At 35.4% G+C, this 19,536-nt stretch overlaps 1 protein-coding gene across 2 annotated transcripts in view; it reads left to right on the top strand.

Annotated features, from left to right (window-relative positions):
* Positions 1-19,536, top strand: part of HS2ST1 (heparan sulfate 2-O-sulfotransferase 1) — a gene marked incomplete at both ends in the record, with an annotated part of 188,501 nt that overhangs the window by 147,448 nt on the left and 21,517 nt on the right. For both annotated transcript variants that reach the window (XM_079697448.1, XM_079697449.1), the window contains 2 exons: positions 2,391-2,629; positions 12,285-12,370. In XM_079697448.1, coding sequence (XP_079553574.1) covers positions 2,391-2,629; positions 12,285-12,370 — 325 coding nt within the window. The remainder of the gene's footprint in view (positions 1-2,390; positions 2,630-12,284; positions 12,371-19,536) is intronic.

Genomic DNA, 19,536 nt, shown 5'->3' on the forward strand with positions numbered 1-19,536 from the left:
AGTTTTAGGCATAACACTACATTAGTAATTATCTTGTTTGCTTAAGCAAAGTAAAAACATTTGAAAAATAGAAAATGCATATAAATGTATTATTTGAATGAGGAAAGTAGTTACCTGAATTTGCATCTTTTCATAATTTAAGAAACGTTTTAAAATTGTGTGAAATATACAGTTCATATGCTTTAATACACATAGTGAACCAAGAACAATGATTAATTTTAAAAACATGCTAGTTTCATGCTCCAGCTAGAGTTTTAGCACCTTAAAAAATAAAAAATCCATAGACTAAATAATAACTTCTTTTAAAAAAATAACAAAATTGTTTCTTTTCCAAATGCTTGATTTCAAAAAACTAGTGAAAGTAAATTCAGCATTGTTGGTTGTAGGTGTAGCCATTAAAAGTATAGGTAATTTCATGTATGTCTGGCCTGCTGTAGGAAACCTCTCACACTTCTGTCAGCCCTTAAATGACAACAGTACTGTTTTATTTCCCTTAGTAGAAAAAGGAGGGTGTATGGACGTAATAATACCATAATAGTTTTGGACTGTGGTGACAGTTTGAGGTTGTTTGGAAGATAAAATTCCTTTAAAATTATTGAATATAATATGCTTAGGCTCTCCATAAATACATGTTGAATTTAATGAGACAGCTTCCATATCCTATGGAGATGCTTGAGCAGCATACATTACTTTGATTATAGATTCATTTGCAAAGTACTGTCAATCTGAAAAATATTATGCTTTCTAAACATGTGGTATATGTTTCTTAAAAGTCTGTCCAGATTTCTTTTTCTTTCTATTTCTTCTTCGTGTTTTTCTATACATTGTCTTTTTTTTCTTGGCCCTTAAATGTTGGTATTTCCTAAGATTCTGTTCTAAGATTACTGTCTCTTTCCATGCTATGTATTCTACATTATCTAGGTAGTTTCATCCATTCCTGTGGTTTTCCCAGATGTCTTTCTTCTGCATGAACCTTTATTCTCAGCACTTGACCTATGTGCCCAATTATCTTTATCTCCTGTGTGTCCCGGACAATCCAACAGTATGTTCAACATTAAGCTCATCTCTTTTTCTCCACATTCCCAACTAACTCTCCCCCATGAAAATGGATACATTTGTATGCATATATGTGCTTCTCTTCCTGCTTTGGAAAGCACACTGCTAGTAAGCAGCAAGCCTGAAACTTTAATTCAAGTCTTCTGAATGTGAATCCTCAGCTCAGAGCATACTGTATTAACATAGTGGCCATATCTTCTGAACCAAAATTTAAGATGCATAGTCAGACAATATTTGAAGCCTGAACTTGTTATTGTAATTATACCACATTGCTTTTTCATGTCACTTTACTAAATTGTCACCAGTATGGTAGGTAGATGCTAACACACATATAATGTAAAATTGCAATTATGTATGAGACATGCAGTATGAGGTATGTACACATATTTTGTGTGTGTGTGTGTGTGTGTGTGTGTGTGTGATTTAACCTAGTTAGGGAGATTAGATGATGCTTCCCTTGCAAGTGATGATTAAATTCAATGTGAAGTTTGAGGAGTTCACTAGGTAGGGTCGAGGTTGAGGGAGAATGGATGAGAGTTCAAGGCAGGTAAGACAGCTTGCACAGAGATCTGGTGGTAGGAGGGTGCATGCTGTGTGTGAACAGTTGTCTTTGTGCAAAGTAACTTGCAATCTTGTTATTTTTTCCCCTCATTTCTTCTCCTTTTCTTTCTTTATTTGAAGCTGAAGTTTTCGAAAGCAAAATGTTACTGCTTTTCAAACTGCTTGGTGGACAGTGATTTGAATTAGAGGAACCATGGAATTTAAGGAATAAACATAACCAGGACTTATCTGTAATGCAACACCAAAAAGAAAAAGGTTTTATTATGGTGTTGTTTCTACTGTTGTTACCTAAAAATCACACCAGCATTTATATAATCACTGTCCTGCTACATTTTGATAAAGCAGGCAGTAACTACATCCTAAGTAATAAATTTCAAAATCATTGCCTAAATTATAAGTTATTTATTTTCTAAGTGTATTTTTTACTGTGAAGTTTAGTATTCTATTCATTCTGTCTTTATGTGTTTGAAAATTAGTCCAGGCTGTAGAAATTCTATTGGAATGAAAAGTGTCTTTTGAACTACACTGAAGAACTGTCTGGTCTGTGGAGTTCTAAACTTGATGACTGTTTATTCTTTCATTCTTCATATGCATATGTATTATCCTTCAGAGGTAATTCTGAACTTTTGGCCCTCAAAACATTTTTTCAGCTGCTCTTAGCCCAGTTCTTGAATAGGAAAACTATGTTCCAGGAATAGGAAATTATTTTCAGTGTTTACAACTTCCTTATAGTGTCTTTTAAAACTAAGTTCATAATCTGTTTTTCTTTGCAGAAAGGGCTATTGCAAGACATGAAGTTCGAGAGATTGAGCAGCGACATACGATGGATAGCCCTCGGCAAGATGCAGCTTTAGATGAGGAAGAAGACATGGTGATCATTTATAACAGAGTCCCCAAAACTGCAAGCACCTCTTTTACCAATATTGCCTATGACCTATGTGCAAAGAATAAATACCATGTTCTTCACATCAACACTACCAAAAATAATCCAGTAATGTCACTGCAAGATCAGGTAAATACCACGTAGGGGATGCGTAATATTTTCTGACACTTCCTAACTCAAATTTTTTATCTCAAGGAGATAAAGCATTTTAAGGGATATATATGCTGAGCCCAGTGGATTGTAAGTTTCTTGGGGGAAAGGACCAACCGAACTTACCTATAATTTTACATTCTTCACATTCTTGAATTTTTGAAGAGAATATTGATTCTCTTCAGTATGGTATCCTTTTAAAAATGTGAAATATTTTTAGCAGATGCCCCGCAATAAAAATCATTATATTGTCTCCACTTATGATTGAGAAATCTTTATTTGATGAATACCTATATTCTATATGGTTCAGTTTTGTGACTAGACTCCTGCATTTCATCTTATCTTTACTGTAATTTATGTAAGTATTAGCTATAAACGCCTGACAAACAGGGATTGCGGCTTATATTTTTAACATAATCTTGCCTTTCAAGTTGTTAAGAATCTTTAGATAAACAGGTAGATAGATAATTTTATGAAATGGTTTTAAGAAAAGTGGAGCAAGTTATCATGAAATGAAATTGACTCCCCTCTTTAGCAATAGTTTCAGATATTTTCTTCACACCTGGAGTTCTGACTATGATTATAAAGTTCTCTCTACAAATACTGAAGGGAATGGGAATTGGGCCCCATGAGACGAAAAGATAATATTTGAAAAGACTATGTAGGATCAAATACCATATTGAGGTAACTTATTAGAAAGGCATTTGTGATAGTCATATAGTTAGAATGTATTTATCTGTTTGAAGATAGCTGAACTTGTTTTATTGTCACAGAATTGATTGTTATCCCACTATTTAGCATACCTATAATCCTCGCACTGAAGCAAGAGAATAACATTGATACACAAGGTTAGGATCACTTTCTTGCTAGAGAGCTATTTTTAAAGGCTAATTGTATATGGCATATCATCTGTCCATGTAATTCTTGGCTCTCTGAATTATCCCTAATTACTCTTTTTTATAAAACCAAAAATCTACATTCATCAGCCAAATCAAATAACTCTTCTGTAAATGAGAAGAAACATGAGCTTATTTAGCTAAGTGGGTCATAAAAACTATTCATTATGTAATATTGTATATCTCAAGGGCAAGTATCTTAAATCATCAGGTTTTATACAGTGTGTAGTAGATTTTAAGTGTATTTGCATGATTGCTTTTCAGAATATATCTTGGTTTAAAAGGAACGTTTCTTAGCACTCACATAATAATTTTAGATTTCTTCAGTAGTATTGTTTAGAAAAATAAAGTCAGCTTGTTTGTTCAGATTTTTAGAATTTGTGTCCAAATTTTCTGTCCAGCATTACAAAGTTGTCTGGCAGCTATGAGATTTCTGAAAATGACGTTGACCTTTTTTTTTTTCCTCATGAAATATAAATCTACAGAAGCTCACCACATAAGACATTTATAGGCATCATGTAGTGGTACATTTCCCCGGTTGCATTTGGATGAGATAAAACTTCTGTTTTTCTTTCAATAGCTTGTCATGTTTGTTTGTGTGTGTGTGTGTGTGTGTGTGTGTGTGTAAATATATGCAGCAAAAGAGAAGCGTAAACACTATCTTAAAGGCAACTGGATTACATAATGAACAACACTTAAAACATGTTTGGGCAGAGTAGAAGAATAGTCTTAATCACTAGCTGGCATACTTCAAAATGTCAGCTGGTAGTTCAACACCTGGTCTTAATTAGGAATAGCTTATATACCAAATGTTCTCTAATATACCATATCTAAATTATTTGCTGGTCTCTTGTTCTGTGTAGAAGCAGTTCTTCAAACAAGTCATAGGTATCGCTTCCCTTCCCTTTGCATGACATATTAGATAGTGTTTTAATTTCACTTTCAATCTAGTAAGTTTCATTTAGATGTGAAGTTTTGAATTACTAGATGCCTTGAAAATAATTTTTAAAATATCCCCTGAACCCCATCTTGTATAACACACTTGATTTTAATACCATATTTTTATTGTCCTTGTGAACTGTTCTCAACTGCCCTATTATTTATATAGGAATTAATAAATGACCTATTTTGCTCTTCTTTCTTCTCTGAGAAATAGTTTCTAATCTGTATCTAACTCAAGTGAGACTTAAAAGATGAGATTTTTATTAAATCTGCTGTTGTCCCAATCTTCCATGTAAAGCCCAGTTTACTCATAAAAATATTTTGGGATGTAATAGGTGATTACACCCTTTATTCCCTCACCTTCCAACCTCAGCAGTCCAGTCTGCTCAATATGTATCTGCCTTTAGCCCCAGCTCTTTCCTAGATGTATTTTGTACTGGGGACTGTGCTAAACTGTTTACATGCTTAATTATTTCTCACAAAAATTTTAGAGGCAAAGCCCAAATGTTTCTAGTCTGGTATAAAAGTATTCAATGTGTAACAGTTATGGGTATTCTTAGAAACAGTTCTCAACCCTGCTTGCAAGTTTTCATTTATTTATTGCATATGTAACGTATACAGAGATTATGCTACATTCTTTGAGGAATTGCCAAAGAAATAAAAAGCAAGGCTGTGTCTTTCAAGGAGCTTATTTATAATTTACTAGGGAATGTAAAACATAATCGCAGGAACTATGAGTACTATTCAAAGAAAACATCAATTTATGGTGTTCTCACCAAAATGTTTAACCTGGACCTCATCTTGAGAAAACAGGCAAATCCATATTATAGAACATTCTCTAGAACAGCTGTCCTGAACTCTTCTAAAGTGTCAATGTCATGACAACCAAAAAAAAAGGGGTGGGGGGAGATGGACTAGAGGAGACTAAAGAGACATGAAAACCAAATGTAGTTTGTGACCCATGATTGGATCCTTGATCAAAAATGTCTGCTACTTCGATTCAGAAACAAATAAGTGTGCGTGTGCATAGAGAAAAAGGGGGAAAGAAGGAGATAAACAGAAGTGACAAAACGTTAACAGTTACCCTTGGTGAAGAGTGTACAGATGTTGACTACTATTCTTTCAACTTTTCCGTAGTTTAGGAATTTTTCAAAATTAAGGAGTTTGAGGAACAGTTAGAACAAGGAGATTAGAAGATAAACATTTGAGAATATAAGGCATGAGAAGACTAAGTGATAAGAATGAGGTGGACTCAGTCATGAAAGTTATATTTTTGAGATATGGGCTTTACTCCATTAATAGACAGGAATTGGCAGGAGACAGGTAATCAGCTCTTCTAGTTGGAAAATGAAGTTTACTCTGCTATCACAAAATATCTCTGTATTACAGAACATCTTGTCTTTAAAGTAACTATGCAAATAGGTGTAAGTGGCAGCATCTTTTATGATCTTTCTTAATTCTTTTCTGCTCTCACATATTTAGGTCTGATCATATTTAAGATCTTTCTAAGAAACTGGAAATATCCAGAATTTGCATTCTCTGTAGAACAGTGTAGTAATTTTTTTTTCTTTTTAATTTACTGTTAAACCAACTTTTGGTCATTTGCAGTAGCGCATATGGTTTGATATTAGTTGCAGATACTGATTTTTCAGAACAACACTTGAGATGAATGCTTCTCAACCTATAATGTTTATACTGAACACCAGTTAAAATACAGATTCCTATTCAGAAGGACTAAGATAAAGCCTGATATTCTGAATTTCTAAAAAGCTTCCTGTTAATGCCAAAACTGATGCTTCTGCTCCTTGAACCAAAGTTTGAGTAGCAAAAATATAGAATAGGATTCTCAGTGAAGTGATGGGAAGATGCATATTATAATCTTCACAGGATGGTGAGTTACTTATCTTTAAATTCGTATTCCTACCTCCACAAGAAAATCCAAATCCCTTATCTAGGCCAACAGGTCCTTCTTAATCAAGCCCTTGTCCATTGTCCCTCGCTTCAACCTCTAATTTACTAGCCCCACTGGCTTTTTGGTTCTCTGAATGCACCAAGCCTTTCCCGCTTCAAGGCCACTATACTTATTTCCTCTTAGAACGCACTTCTCCTGGCTTCTCACAATTGGCTTCGTGTTATCCATTTAAGGTTTCAGCTTAATGACCTCTTCATAGCAAAACCTTACTTGGCCATCCTATATATTAAATACCTCTTCCAAGTTACTGTGTACCAGCATTCTTTCAGTATCTTTCCTATTACTTATTGCTCTATTTGTTTATTGTCTTTTTCTCTATTATAACTTAAACTCCTTAAGGGCAGGAACCTTGCCTTGTTCACCTTGTATCTCTGTGCTTAGAACCGTGCCTGAGACATAGTAGATACATAAATTTTTTGTTGAATGAATGAATGAACAAATGAACCCATTTAGATTCTGAAGGCAGTTCTTAGCTGAGCATGATGCCATGATGATAACTGCTGGCAGAGGCAGCCCCTCTGATTGATAGCAGTATGAGCATGACCTCTCCTTACCTCAGGTGATTTGGGACACATACACGCCCTCCCACAAAAAAAAAGTGATTGAACAACAGTTCTGAATTTTAGTGAAGACAGTATATTATGTTCTATTGCTGCTGAACCTTTCTTATATTTTATCCAACTAATACTCAGTTTTTCTCTTTGCATAGAAAACTTTCTGTCTAGTGTAGTCTCATAAAACTACCCACAGCTGTACAATGAATGTTTACTTTAAGTATATGCATGAGTAGGAGTTTGGTATGTATAATTACCCAAGTTAATAGTAGTGTTCACTCAATAGGTAGTAATTACAAAGTTGGAATTTGGCCAGGATGTTCGGGATGACATTCCTACTTGTAGATAGTGAAAACAAGTTATTTTGTGATCACAGATAATCATAATGTTGAGATTAATCTCATTAAGAATATAAGTCTAGATATAGTGTTAGTGCGATGGTGCTTTCTCAGCTTTTCCTACAGCACTGGTTCAGGTCTGGTTCAACTAGCAAATAAATCACAACACCACTCCCTACGTTGTTGCTTGTGTTTTCCCTCAAGGCATCTTGTGGTTACTTGCTAGCCTGACTCTGCCTGAGTTATAAAATCTGACAAAAATCACAGTTTAGAATCTGCTCCAGGCTAACCATAAAAACATCTCTTTTCCTGTACTATATCTAACTACTACTTCTGAAACATCTTCTTGATAGCCTTTTGCAATCAGAGTATGGAAATTCTCTTTGGATAAGGTCACTATGGTGACTCTATTTCTTTTCCCCAAGAGTTTTCAGTGTCTTCAGACTCAACCTCATTTGATACTATTAGCTTTGCTCCTTTTTGCCTCTCACTTTATCGTTCATTAGGGCCAATTATCCTAGTCAGTAAGAATCTATAAAATGAACTGAGTAAAAGCTTGCTCACCTGATCTGCATTTTCCCCTACTCCTCTCTATTCCAGAGTTTTATCTCAAGGTCTTGGGCAGAATGCTCCACTGTAGAGGAAAACCAGTAGAAAAACTGAGAGACAAGTGGTACAGAAGAGGCGAGAAGGCAGAAAATGACAGGGCAGGAACTGCAGCTAGACTGGTGAAAGGGAACAAGTGAAGATGAAGAGAGGAGGGCAGGGAAAACTATGGAGAACTAAGAGGATAAATATTAAACATGGCTAAAAGGAGTAGTGGCTAAATTAATACTTTGAAAGGAAAATTTTAAAAAATACTGTTCTTCAAAGAGGATTAATTAGATCGTTATGTCCTTGGAGATCACTTTTGAAGAGATTAGGATGGTATAGAATTTCAGTTGTATGTAAATGACACTTCTAAATGCTCAGACCATTCTCCAGATTAGTGTGAACCACCACTTTAACCTTATTGACAGCATTTGTTTGCTTAGCACTTTTTTCTTTCCTGTGAAGGGAAGGTAAATCTCAGCTCAGCATCTTTTGATTTATTGCAAATTGTAAATCAGCCACAGCTTTATTAATGAGACTTTAACAGATTGCCTGAGTTAAATGTTGATGAGATGAAAGAAAAAAAATACATATACATATATATTAAGTACGTAGCCTTCAGTATTCTCTTAGTTGGAGATTAGAGAAAGATTCTGTGGGCTTTGGAGACTTAGCAATAATATAGTGTAGAGAATTTAAAAGCAATAATAACCCACCTGAATTTATGTCAGAATTAATTTAGTAAAATAAAATTCAAAGTCCTACAGAGGGGCTTCCCTGGTGGCGCAGTGGTTGAGAATCTGCCTGCCAATGCAGGGGACGCGGGTTCGAGCCGTGGTCTGGGAGGATCCCACATGCCGCGGAGCGGCTAGGCCCGTGAGCCACAACTACTGAGCCTGCGCATCTGGAGCCTGTGCTCTGCAACAAGAGAGTCCACGACAGTGAGAGGCCCACGCACCGTGATGAAGAGTGGCCCCCGCTTGCCACAACTAGAGATAGCCCTCGCACAGAAACGAAGACCCGACACAGCAAAAATTAATTAATTAATTAATAAACTCCTACCCCCAACATCTTCTTTAAAAAAAAACAAAAGTTAGAGCCTCCTGACTTTAAAAAAAAAAAAAGGTCCTACAGAGGCATTTAGACTGGATCTCTTAGTTTTGACCAGAAGTGTTCAACCCCTGAGGTTACCCAAGACAATAAAAAGGCAAGAGTAAGTCAGTGGCCATTGTTGAAAAATGGTTATTCAGTATGAGCAATATGAGAGTAGTGAACAGGGTGGATTGGAAGTTGAGATTATAATGAATGTAATGAGGAAAATAAACAATTGAGAGAGATATATCAACAGAGCTTTGAGATCTTGGAGGCTGAGGAGTTTTGAATGACTGGATCTCAGGGGTTTCCTGAGCAGTGGATAAAGCCTGAAATTCTCAGTGTCCAAGTTTGTTGATCAGAATTATAGTACAAACGATATCTGTCTGCTCTTCTTTCAAATCCTTCTGGTTCCCCCCTCCCTTGTTTAAATTGGACAATAATAGATTAAAGAAATTAGTGGTATAGAAGGATGATTGGACCAAAATCTGAGGTATGTGGTTCTTGGGCTTCAGTTTCTTTATCTATAAAATAACAAGTACAGGATATCGTGGGCCCTTTCACCTCTAAAATGCTGATTCTATAAACAAGAGAGTTTGAGTTTGGTGACAGCAGTAGAAGATTCATGCCTTGTTCTGTTCTGTTCCCTGAGTCCACCTGGAGGCATAACCCTTTTACTTATTTTGTTACTTTTTATACTGTGTTTCTTGGCATGCTTTGGTTCTGATGTGCTTCAGGCATCACTGTGTGTGGGTAGATGAAGAAGACTGAGTAGCAGGGTCATTCTGCTCCCATCCCCCATTCTTTTTTATATATTGTGGTAGCTTATAAGATAATCTTTAAAAAATTGTTCTATTTCAGTATACTTTTTTCCATATCACAAAAGCAGTGACTATGAGAATATAGCCTTGCTAAAGAGCTTCTGTAGACCTCAAGCCTCCTTAGCAGATGCTGCGGAAACAAGCTTCACGTTGATAAAACCAAGAGCTAGGTCCTGGGCCCACACACGCTAAAGTCTTGTTCCTTGGTGTGGCCCATTGACCTGGCCATCACGTGGAAACTTGTTAGAAGTCCAGAAACTTGGGCCCCACTCCAGACCTTCTGAATCAGAATCTGTGTTTTAACAAGAGTCCCAGGTGACTCATTTGCACATTGAGTTTGGGAAGCCCGGCAGCAGTCCAGATCTCATCCAGCTTCCTGGGCTCTTCACCTCACATCGAAGGACACGTGGCAGATGAAGTGTGTCTTTAGGAGGATTTAGTTTGATCTTGACTGTTCTTTGGAAGGGTGGAGGAAAAAAGGATACTTGAAGTTTACACCTAAGTCTTTCATCACAGTGTACTATGATCCTCTAACATTTGGCTTATATAGCACAGTTTTGTCAGACTTCAGTCTGGCATCTCCTTTCATTTCCCTCTTACACCATCACATCCATATTAAATCACCTTCTGGAAAATAGAGCTGAGTTGTAAGTATGTCTTAAGCACCGTTGAACCATCACCTACCATTCCTATTCTCTTTGCCTTCTATTTCTCCCTCATTTGGTGCTGAAATACTGAAACTGATTTTCATAGAATCAAAATCTTGTTTAATTTACCATTAAGTGAAAATTATAAGGATTTTTCATATTCAACATGTAAAATTTTTTAAGGATTCAGTTTATGGGTTATATAATTTTTTATTTTCTGTTTCTTTTTCACTTGTCACTTGATATTTTTATTCTATTTGATGCCTTACTTGAAGAAGAAATAAGAAAGAACCTGGGAATCTCAAATCACACATTTGTTTGGCTCTTCTGTTTTGGTGGGGAAAAACTGTAAATATCTGCAAAAATATAATTGTGTATTCTCTAATGCAGAATAATTTTGTTATCTACATCCAATTTTCAGATGTTAAGGATGTGTGTGTGTAAGATAATAACATACGGTTCATTTCATTTCCCTTCTAAAAACTCCATTATTTTTCGTAGTATACGAGTTATTGATGCTTCCCCTGAAAAATAAATTCTACTTCCAGAATCTTCCATTTTTCCTTAGTTCACATCCTCCGATATAAGGTTGCTTCTGCACTGTTTCCCTTCTCTGTCCTTACCAATGGGCCTTATCCAGGAGGTAGCGATTATTCATGGCTATTAACTTATTGACTGACCTGGTAAGAAGTGCTCCAGAATATCTCCATGTGACTAACTCTATTCTAAAATGTAAATGAAAGATTGATAAATTGTCAAAAGTATGTGATTGACAGTCCTGTGTGTTAGAGGCTGAGGTCACAGCTTGCAGATGCTTTCAGTGCAGCAGGGGGCACTGGGCCCCCAACCCCTCACCCATCCCCACCCTGTCTTTAGTCTCCAGAAGAGATTCTCAAGCACCTACTGTTGATCATGCAGAGATTTTCTTATCAGAAATTTATACCATTTTTCTTTGAGAAATTATGTATCACTGTCTTGCAGCTGGTTTATAAAGTTCTGTATTAACCAGTTTTTAACATTTTTATAATATATTTACAGTTAAATAATTTTTATATTAACTAATCTTTTGTATACATTTCATTCCAATAGATTAAAATAGTAATATTTAGATATTTTTAAAATTTTATGTGTATCACACCCCTAATTTTATTAAGCTTTTTTATCAAGTTAATGATATCTGCTCAAGCTTATGATATCTGCTCTTAGCTCTTTAAAGTCTTCTGTTTTTCATCCTTTCTTTAATCATTTGGATTAAGGATTAGTTGATATTTGTTATTTGTGAGTTATTAATAAATGAGAATTTTTATGAATAACAAGTCTCTGAGAAGAATACAGATTTGCATAGACTATCCCCATACTGAAGTGCTGCCTGCTTCAGCTTAGGTGTTGGTACCCACCCTCCCCTCCCTTCCCTTCCCTTCCCCTCCCCTCCCTTCCCCTCCCCTCCCTTCCCCTCCCCTCCCTTCCCTTCCCCTCCCCTCCCTTCCCCTCCCCATATAAATGTACTCACTATACAGTGTCGTAAATGGTTGCCTTGTGCAGTTTTGTTTTCAGGATCCTCTTTCACTCTTTTCTGAGTGTGGTGATAGTAGCTTCTCTATGATGAATTAGCAATTACAGGTCACACTATGCTTTCCTTAGTTGAAGCCTGTATTTCAAGCTCTGTAATCGTCAGAGTGCTGTGATTGCTTTTGAATGTCTAAATGAAAAGTATTTTGCTATCACCAAACTTCATTTTCTTTCAATTGTACTTAAATAATGAGTATGTTCTCCTTTTTTAGGTGCGCTTTGTAAAGAATATAACTTCCTGGAAAGAGATGAAACCAGGGTTTTATCATGGGCACATTTCTTATTTGGATTTTGCAAAGTAAGTTATATCTAAAATGATACACGAAAGAATGCTTTGTACTATAGCAACCTAAAAAGGAATCAATTTATTAAATTATTATGATTTTGATATTAAAAAAACGTACTGGCTTGTGTTTGCTACTTTTAGATATGTAATTTAAATATACCTTCTAGTGTTTTACTGCCCTCTAGTGTTCATAAATTGATAATTGTCATATTAATTTTAGAAATTCAAGGTAGATTAAATTTAGGTAATGCCCTTTAAAGTTATTTATTATTATTATGTTTCTGCTTCCTGTATAGTCAAATGACACTATTTTAGGAGAGCCCCAAGTTTTAACCTAGAGGCCAATCAGAGTATGACTTACCACGTCACTAACTGAGAACAGAGAAAGCAAAGGAGCCATTACTCAGTTATTGGTGCCCTAAAGTGTCTGCTTCTCAGCCAAGACACATTTCCCCTCGGGCTACCTTGTTTTAGCTTTTAAAATGAGATATATTCTAAGGAAACTTTTTTCTTTTCCTGAGTGAATGGCGTTTTTGTTTTTTTTTTAACATCTTTATTGGAGTATAATTGCTTTACAATGATGTGTTAGTTTCTGCTTTATAACAAAGTGAATCAGCTATACATATATCATATCAGATATACATATATCCCCATATCCCCTCCCTCTTGCGCCTCCCTCCCACTCTCCCTATCCCACCCCTCTAGGTGGTCACAAAACACCAAGCTGATCTCCCTATGCTATGCAGCTGCTTCCTACTAGGTATCTATTTTACATTTGGTAGTGTATATATGTCCATGCCACTCTCTCACTTCATCCCAGCTTACTGTTCCCCCTCACCGTGTCCTCAAGTCCATTCTCTAGGTCCTGCCCCTAGTTTCTTCAGAACCTTTTTTTTTTTTTAGATTCCATATGTATGTGTTAGCATACAGTATTTATTTTTCTCTTTCTGACTTACTGTATGACAGTCAGACTAACTCTGTATGACAGTCTCCAGGTCCATCCACCTCACTACAAATAACTCAATTTTGTCTCTTTTTATGGCCAAGTAATATTCCATTGTATATATGTGCCACATCTTCTTTATCCATTCATCTGTCAGTGGCCACTTAGGTTGCTTCCATGTCCTGGCTATTGTAAACAGAGCTGAAATGAACATTGTGGTACATGAATTTTTGAATTATGGTTTTCTCAGGGTATATGCCCAGTAGTGGGATTGCTGGTTTGTATGGTAGTCATATTTTTAGTTTTGTAAGTAACCTCCATACTGTTCTCCATAGTGGCTGTATCCATTTACATTCCCACCAACAGTGCAAGAGGGTTCCCTCTTCTCCACACCCTCTCCAGCATTTATTGTTTGCAGATGTTTTGATGATGGCCATTCTGACTGGTGTGAGGTGATACCTCATTGTAGTTTTGATTTGTATTTCTCTGATTAGTGATGTTGAGCATCCTTTCATGTGTTTGTTGGCAATCTGTATATCTTCTTTGGAGAAATGTCTATTTAGGTCTTCTGCCCATTTTTGGATTGGGTTGTTTGTTTTTTTGAAGTTGAGCTGCATGAGCTGTTTATAAATTTTGGAGATTAATCCTTTGTCAGTTGCTTCATTTGCAAATATTTTCTCCCATTCTTAGGGCTGTCCTTTCGTCTTGTTTATGGTTTCCTTTGCTGTGCAAAAGCTTTTATGTTTCATTAGGTCCCATTTGTTTATTTTTGTTGTTATTTCCATTACTCTAGGAGGTGGGTCAAAAAGGATCTTGCTGTGATTTATGTAATAAAGTGTTCTGTCTATGTTTTCCTCTAAGAGTTTTATAGTGCCTGGCCTGACATTTAGGTCTTTATCCACTTTGAGTTTATTTTTGTATATGGTGTTAGGGAGTGTTCTAATTTCATTCTTTTACATGTAGCTGTCCAGTTTTCCCAGCACCACTTATTGAAGAGGCTGTCTTTTCTCCATTGTATACTCTTGACTCCTTTATCAAAGATAAAGTGACCATATGTGCGTGGTTTTATCTCTGGGCTTTCTATCCTGTTCCATTGATCTATATTTCTGTTTGGGTACCAGTACCATACTGTCTTGATTACTATAGCTTTGTAGTATAGTCTGAAGTCAGGGAATCTGCTTCCTCCAGCTACATTTTTCTTTCTCAATATTGCTTTGGCTATTTGGGGTCTTTTGTGTTTCCACACAAATTGTGAAATTTTTTGTTCTAGTTCTGTGAAAAATGCCAGTGGTAGTTTGATAGGGATTGCAGTGAATCTGTAGATTGTTTTGGGTAGTATAGTCATTTTCACAATGTTGATTCTTCCAATCCAAGAACATGGTATATCTCTCCATCTGTTTGTGTCATCTTCAATTACTTTCATCAGTGTCTTATAGTTTTCTGCATACAGGTAGTTTGTCTCCTTAGGTAGGTTTATTCCTAGGTATTTTATTCTTTTTGTTGCAGTGGCAAATGGGAGTGCTTCCTTAATTTCTGTTTCAGATTTTTCATCATTAGTGTATAGGAATGCAAGAGATTTCTGTGCATTAATTTTGTATTCCGCTACTTTACCAAATTCATTGATTAGCTCTAGTAGTTTTCTGGTAGCATCTTTACGATTCTCTATGTGTAATGTCATGTCATCTGCAAACAGTGACAGTTTTACTTCTTCTTTTCCAATTTGGATTCCTTTTATTTCGTTTTCTTCTCTGATTGTTGTGGCTAAAACTTCCAAAACTATGTTGAATAATAGTGGTGAGAGTGGACACCGTTGTCTTGTTCCTGATCTCAGAGGAAATGCTTTCAGTTTTTCACCATTGAGAATGATGTTGGCTGTGGGTTTGTCATATATGGCCTTTATTATGTTGAGGTAAGTTCCCTCTGTGCCTACTTTCTGGAGGGTTTTTATCATAAATGGGTGTTGAATTTTGTCCAAAGCTTTTTCTGCATCTATTTAGATGATCATATGGTTTTTATTCTTCAATTTGTTAATATGGTGTATCACATTGATGGATTTTCATATATTGAAGAATCCTGGCATTCTTGGGATAAACCCCACTTGATCATGGTGTAGGATCCTTTTAATGTGCTGTTGGATTCTGTTGTCTAGTATTTTGTTGAGGATTTTTGCATCCATGTTCATCAGTGATATTAGCCTCTAGTTTTCTGTTTTTGTGACATCTTTGTCTGGTTTTGGTCAGGGTGATGGTGGCCTCGTAGAATGAGTTTGGGAGTGTTCCTCCTTCTGCTATATTTTGGAAGAGTTTAAGAAGGATAGGTGTTAGCTCTTCTCTAAATGTTTGATAGAATTCACCTGTGAAGCCATCTGGTCCTGGGCTTTTGTTTGTTGGAAGATTTTTAATCATAGTCTCAATTTCAGTGCTTGTGATTGGTCTGTTTAAATGTTCTATTTCTTCCTGGTTCAGTCTCGGAAGGTTGTGCTTTTCTAAGAATTTGCCTGTTTCTTCCAGGTTGTCCATTTTATTGGCATATAGTTGCTTGCAGTAATCTCTCATGATCCTTTGTATTTCTACAGTGTCAGTTGTACTTCTCCCTTTTCATTTCTAATTCTCTTGATTTGAATCTTCTCCCTTTTTTTCTCGATGGGTCTGGCTAATGGTTTATCAATTTTGTTTATCTTCTCAAAGAACCAGGTTTTAGTTTTATTGATCTTTGTTATTGTTTCCTTCATTTTTTTTTCATTTATTTCTGATCTGATCTTTATGATTTCTTTCTTTCTGCTAACTTTGGGGGTTTTTTGTTCTTCTTTCTATAATTGCTTTAGGTGTAAGTTTAGGTTGTTTGCGATGTTTCTTGTTTCTTGAGGTAGGATTGTATTGCTATAAACTTCCCTCTTAGAACTGCTTTTGCTGCATCCCGTAGGTTTTGGGTCATTGTGTTTTCATTGTCATTTGTTTCTAGGTATTTTTTGATTTCCTTAAAGGCACTTTTTTTTTAAGTGAATTTCCTTTATAGTGATTTGCCTGAATCTGGACATAACTAACTCTCATTTTCCATGTTTTTGGGGAGGCATGGGATCAAGTTATTCCTATCATAATTCTCTGAAGAAAAGTTCATAAAACAGGCTTACATACAGTATCCAAGCACTATGGGGCTCCCCCTAGAGTCTGTGCCGCATTAAGTACTAATCAGAAAATTGGTCAAAAGGAATATTTTGTAAACATATGTGGCTTGGTGAATCCATTTAAACGTTTTATGTAACACATTGAGTATCATTATAGGAAAACCTCAAATGCAGATCTTTTCCCTAATAAAACTCTGCACTAACTTCAGAAACATTAAAAATAGATTTTTAAATTATTTAAGCTTAGACATGTTTGCTCAATCATTGCATTAGCAGTCATGACTTCAAAGTAATACATCCTCATGTATTTGTCAACTTGAATGAGCATTCTGTGTAAAATCCAAAAATTTAATTGATATCCCACTGTCATTTTAACTTCTCAATTTTGAAAAGGACTTGAATGAAATATTACTGATTCACATTGATAATAAATCCGAACTTTTTTGAAGAGCCCATAATTAAAAGGAATCTCCCAAATATTACATACATAGAACAATATATTCTTATTGCTAGTTTCTTCCATAGCACTCAACATCTTACAGTAAAGTGGTTGCTTTAAAGTTAGATATACATTTTTCTTTAAATAATTCATACAGCAATATTGAAAACATTTTATAGGCAGCTTTAAAATAAACAAATTATTTTTTTTTACAGAGGCATTGGACCAATTTCATAAACTTCATTCATATGCATATTTTCCCTCAGGGCTGCATTATCCTTCAATTGAATGTTTGTTACCTTTTCACCTAAATGATTTATTTTTTTTCCACACACAGCTTGGTTTCTCATACTTGAGGTTTTCATTATTAAAATAATATATTGAGTGCTTTTGCTTTGGGCAGAAGTCTTATACTTAGAATGAAGCTCTGGTGTATGCTAGGGTTTTTGCAGTTAAAAAAATATAAAGGTTCTTGGAAAGATTAATCTCATTTTTTAAATATTAACATGAACATTTAAGGGTTTGAATATTTTCCTAATGTGTTTGATTTTATTGGAAACAATATGTATTGTGAAAAACTTTAATAGACCTTTACAAGATGTTAAACAAATACCTTAAAAAAATCAACAGGCGGAAATGTATTTTGATGTATATAGTCACAAACTATTTTAGATGTAACTGCTATCTTTTAAAATAATTTTTAGTTTGTCATACTCACCACGAATGAGTAAGGAAGAGGAAAGGAACATCACTTTACCAATGTTTTAAATATTTTACTCTTTAAAACATATCCTTGACTGGTGTAGTACTTTGTGGAGTCCATTAAAATACTTGCCTTCAGGAGAAAACCGTCAAATATGATGAAAGAGATATTTAGTCACATAGCTTTTCAATTGCCTTAGCAGAAACACTAAAGAGAGTACAAACTCAGGATACCCCAGGAAACCCAGGCAGTAAGATAAAGTATTAAAAGTGGTTTCTAATTTAGACTGATTACTAAGAAGCACACATTTTATTTGCAAGCTTATATCTGCTCAAGCTGTGTTTTGGTTACAGTTATCTGTTTTGGTTTATCTGTTTTTATTCAGAACTTTAGAATAATAACAAAAATATCTTCTTGTTACATATTTGCATTCCTGTCCTGTCTTATTCTTTTTTGTCTTAACTCTATCCTTATTTTTTTAAGCACATTTCTTAGTTCTTCCTTCCATTTTTCCCTTTAGTGTTTAATTACTGTTTTTTTAAATTGGTGAACAAACCATTTTAAAATAATGCAGATATGCTAACATCATAAATTTATAAATTTTCCAGTGGAAAAAAATTGTGTAGGTTAGACATTTTCAAATTGTCCTAGGGTGCAGGCAATATAAAGTTGAATAACTTGCAGTTCTTGTCCTCAGTGAGGTCACTGAAACCCCCTTTTTTTACTATTATTATCCCTTCTTTATGGTTCATTATAAACAGTGAAAATATTACAGATTATTCTCCCTTTTAAATTTATACCACTCATTTATCAGCAGCATCTGTCACTCCCATTTTGATTTTCTTCAAATTTTATACAAAAGAAAAACATTTGAACATCTCTTACAAAAACCTTTTTCAGAACATTTTCCTTTATAAAGGATAATGTCCAGCTAAAAGAAAACTATTTTAATGCTGTTTTTGATCAGACTCTGCTGAGATTTTTTTTATGATCTAGCTACCTAGGGTCATATGTCAGCATCCGGTCTTAGAAAGATATTTGGAAATTATTCTTGATCCAACAGTCGGTTTTATTCAGGTCCACATCAGGTGTGTACCTTTGTGGTCATCCCCAGGAATGAGTATGGGTTTTCATCACCTTCATTTTGGTTTCTCTGTATCACCCCTGTTGTCTTTTTCAGAACAATTGAGGTAAATCAGTAAGGAAACAGATATGTCAGGACAAGTTTGGTAGTATGTAGATTCATGTGAGATTGTCCCTTTTGCCTTGTACTTATTTGCTGAACCAGTTGAAGTTTGCACCACTTTCTACAACTTTCAACAAATATGTCACAAACACTGTAGAAACATTTTTAAAATTATTTTAATCATTGCAAGTAATATGCGAGAGTTGGCTTTTTATTGATTTGTATTACTAGCTCTTTCTGTAGCATTGATCATGTAGATGCTAAGGAGTAATCTCTCAAGTCAGATTTCTAGTTAAATCCCCCTCAGTTCCTTCCCAGCTCAGCAGTCTCAGCCACATGACTTCGGATCTTCAGTTTCCCCATTTGTAAAATGAGGATAATTAAAGTAACTACTTCATGGGTGGTTGTGAGGATTAAATATGATAACGTATGTGAAGCAGTTAGTTTGTGACTCACACAGAGCCGTGTTAGGCTCTTTTAAAACTCTGTCTTCATTCAGTTACCATGTTGTCTTACTGGTGTTTTCTTCTCCCTGTCTGAGTCTGTGCTGGCCCTCCTTATTCCCAAGTCCTAATAAGGCATTGCTCAAGATTCTCTCTTTGCCTCCAATGTTCTCTTTTGGGAAGTTTACCCATTTTTATTTATCAAGACATCCAAGCAAGAAACTTTAGAGTCATCTTGAACAATGCTTTTCTTTGCCACATATATCTAGTCAGTCACCAAGTCTTTAGAACCTGGCTTCTTTCACTTAGCATAATGCTTTTGACATTCATCCAATTTGAT

The sequence above is a fragment of the Hyperoodon ampullatus genome, assembly GCF_949752795.1.
Source record: "Hyperoodon ampullatus genome assembly, chromosome: 2".
Classification (NCBI taxonomy): Eukaryota; Metazoa; Chordata; class Mammalia; order Artiodactyla; family Ziphiidae; genus Hyperoodon; species Hyperoodon ampullatus.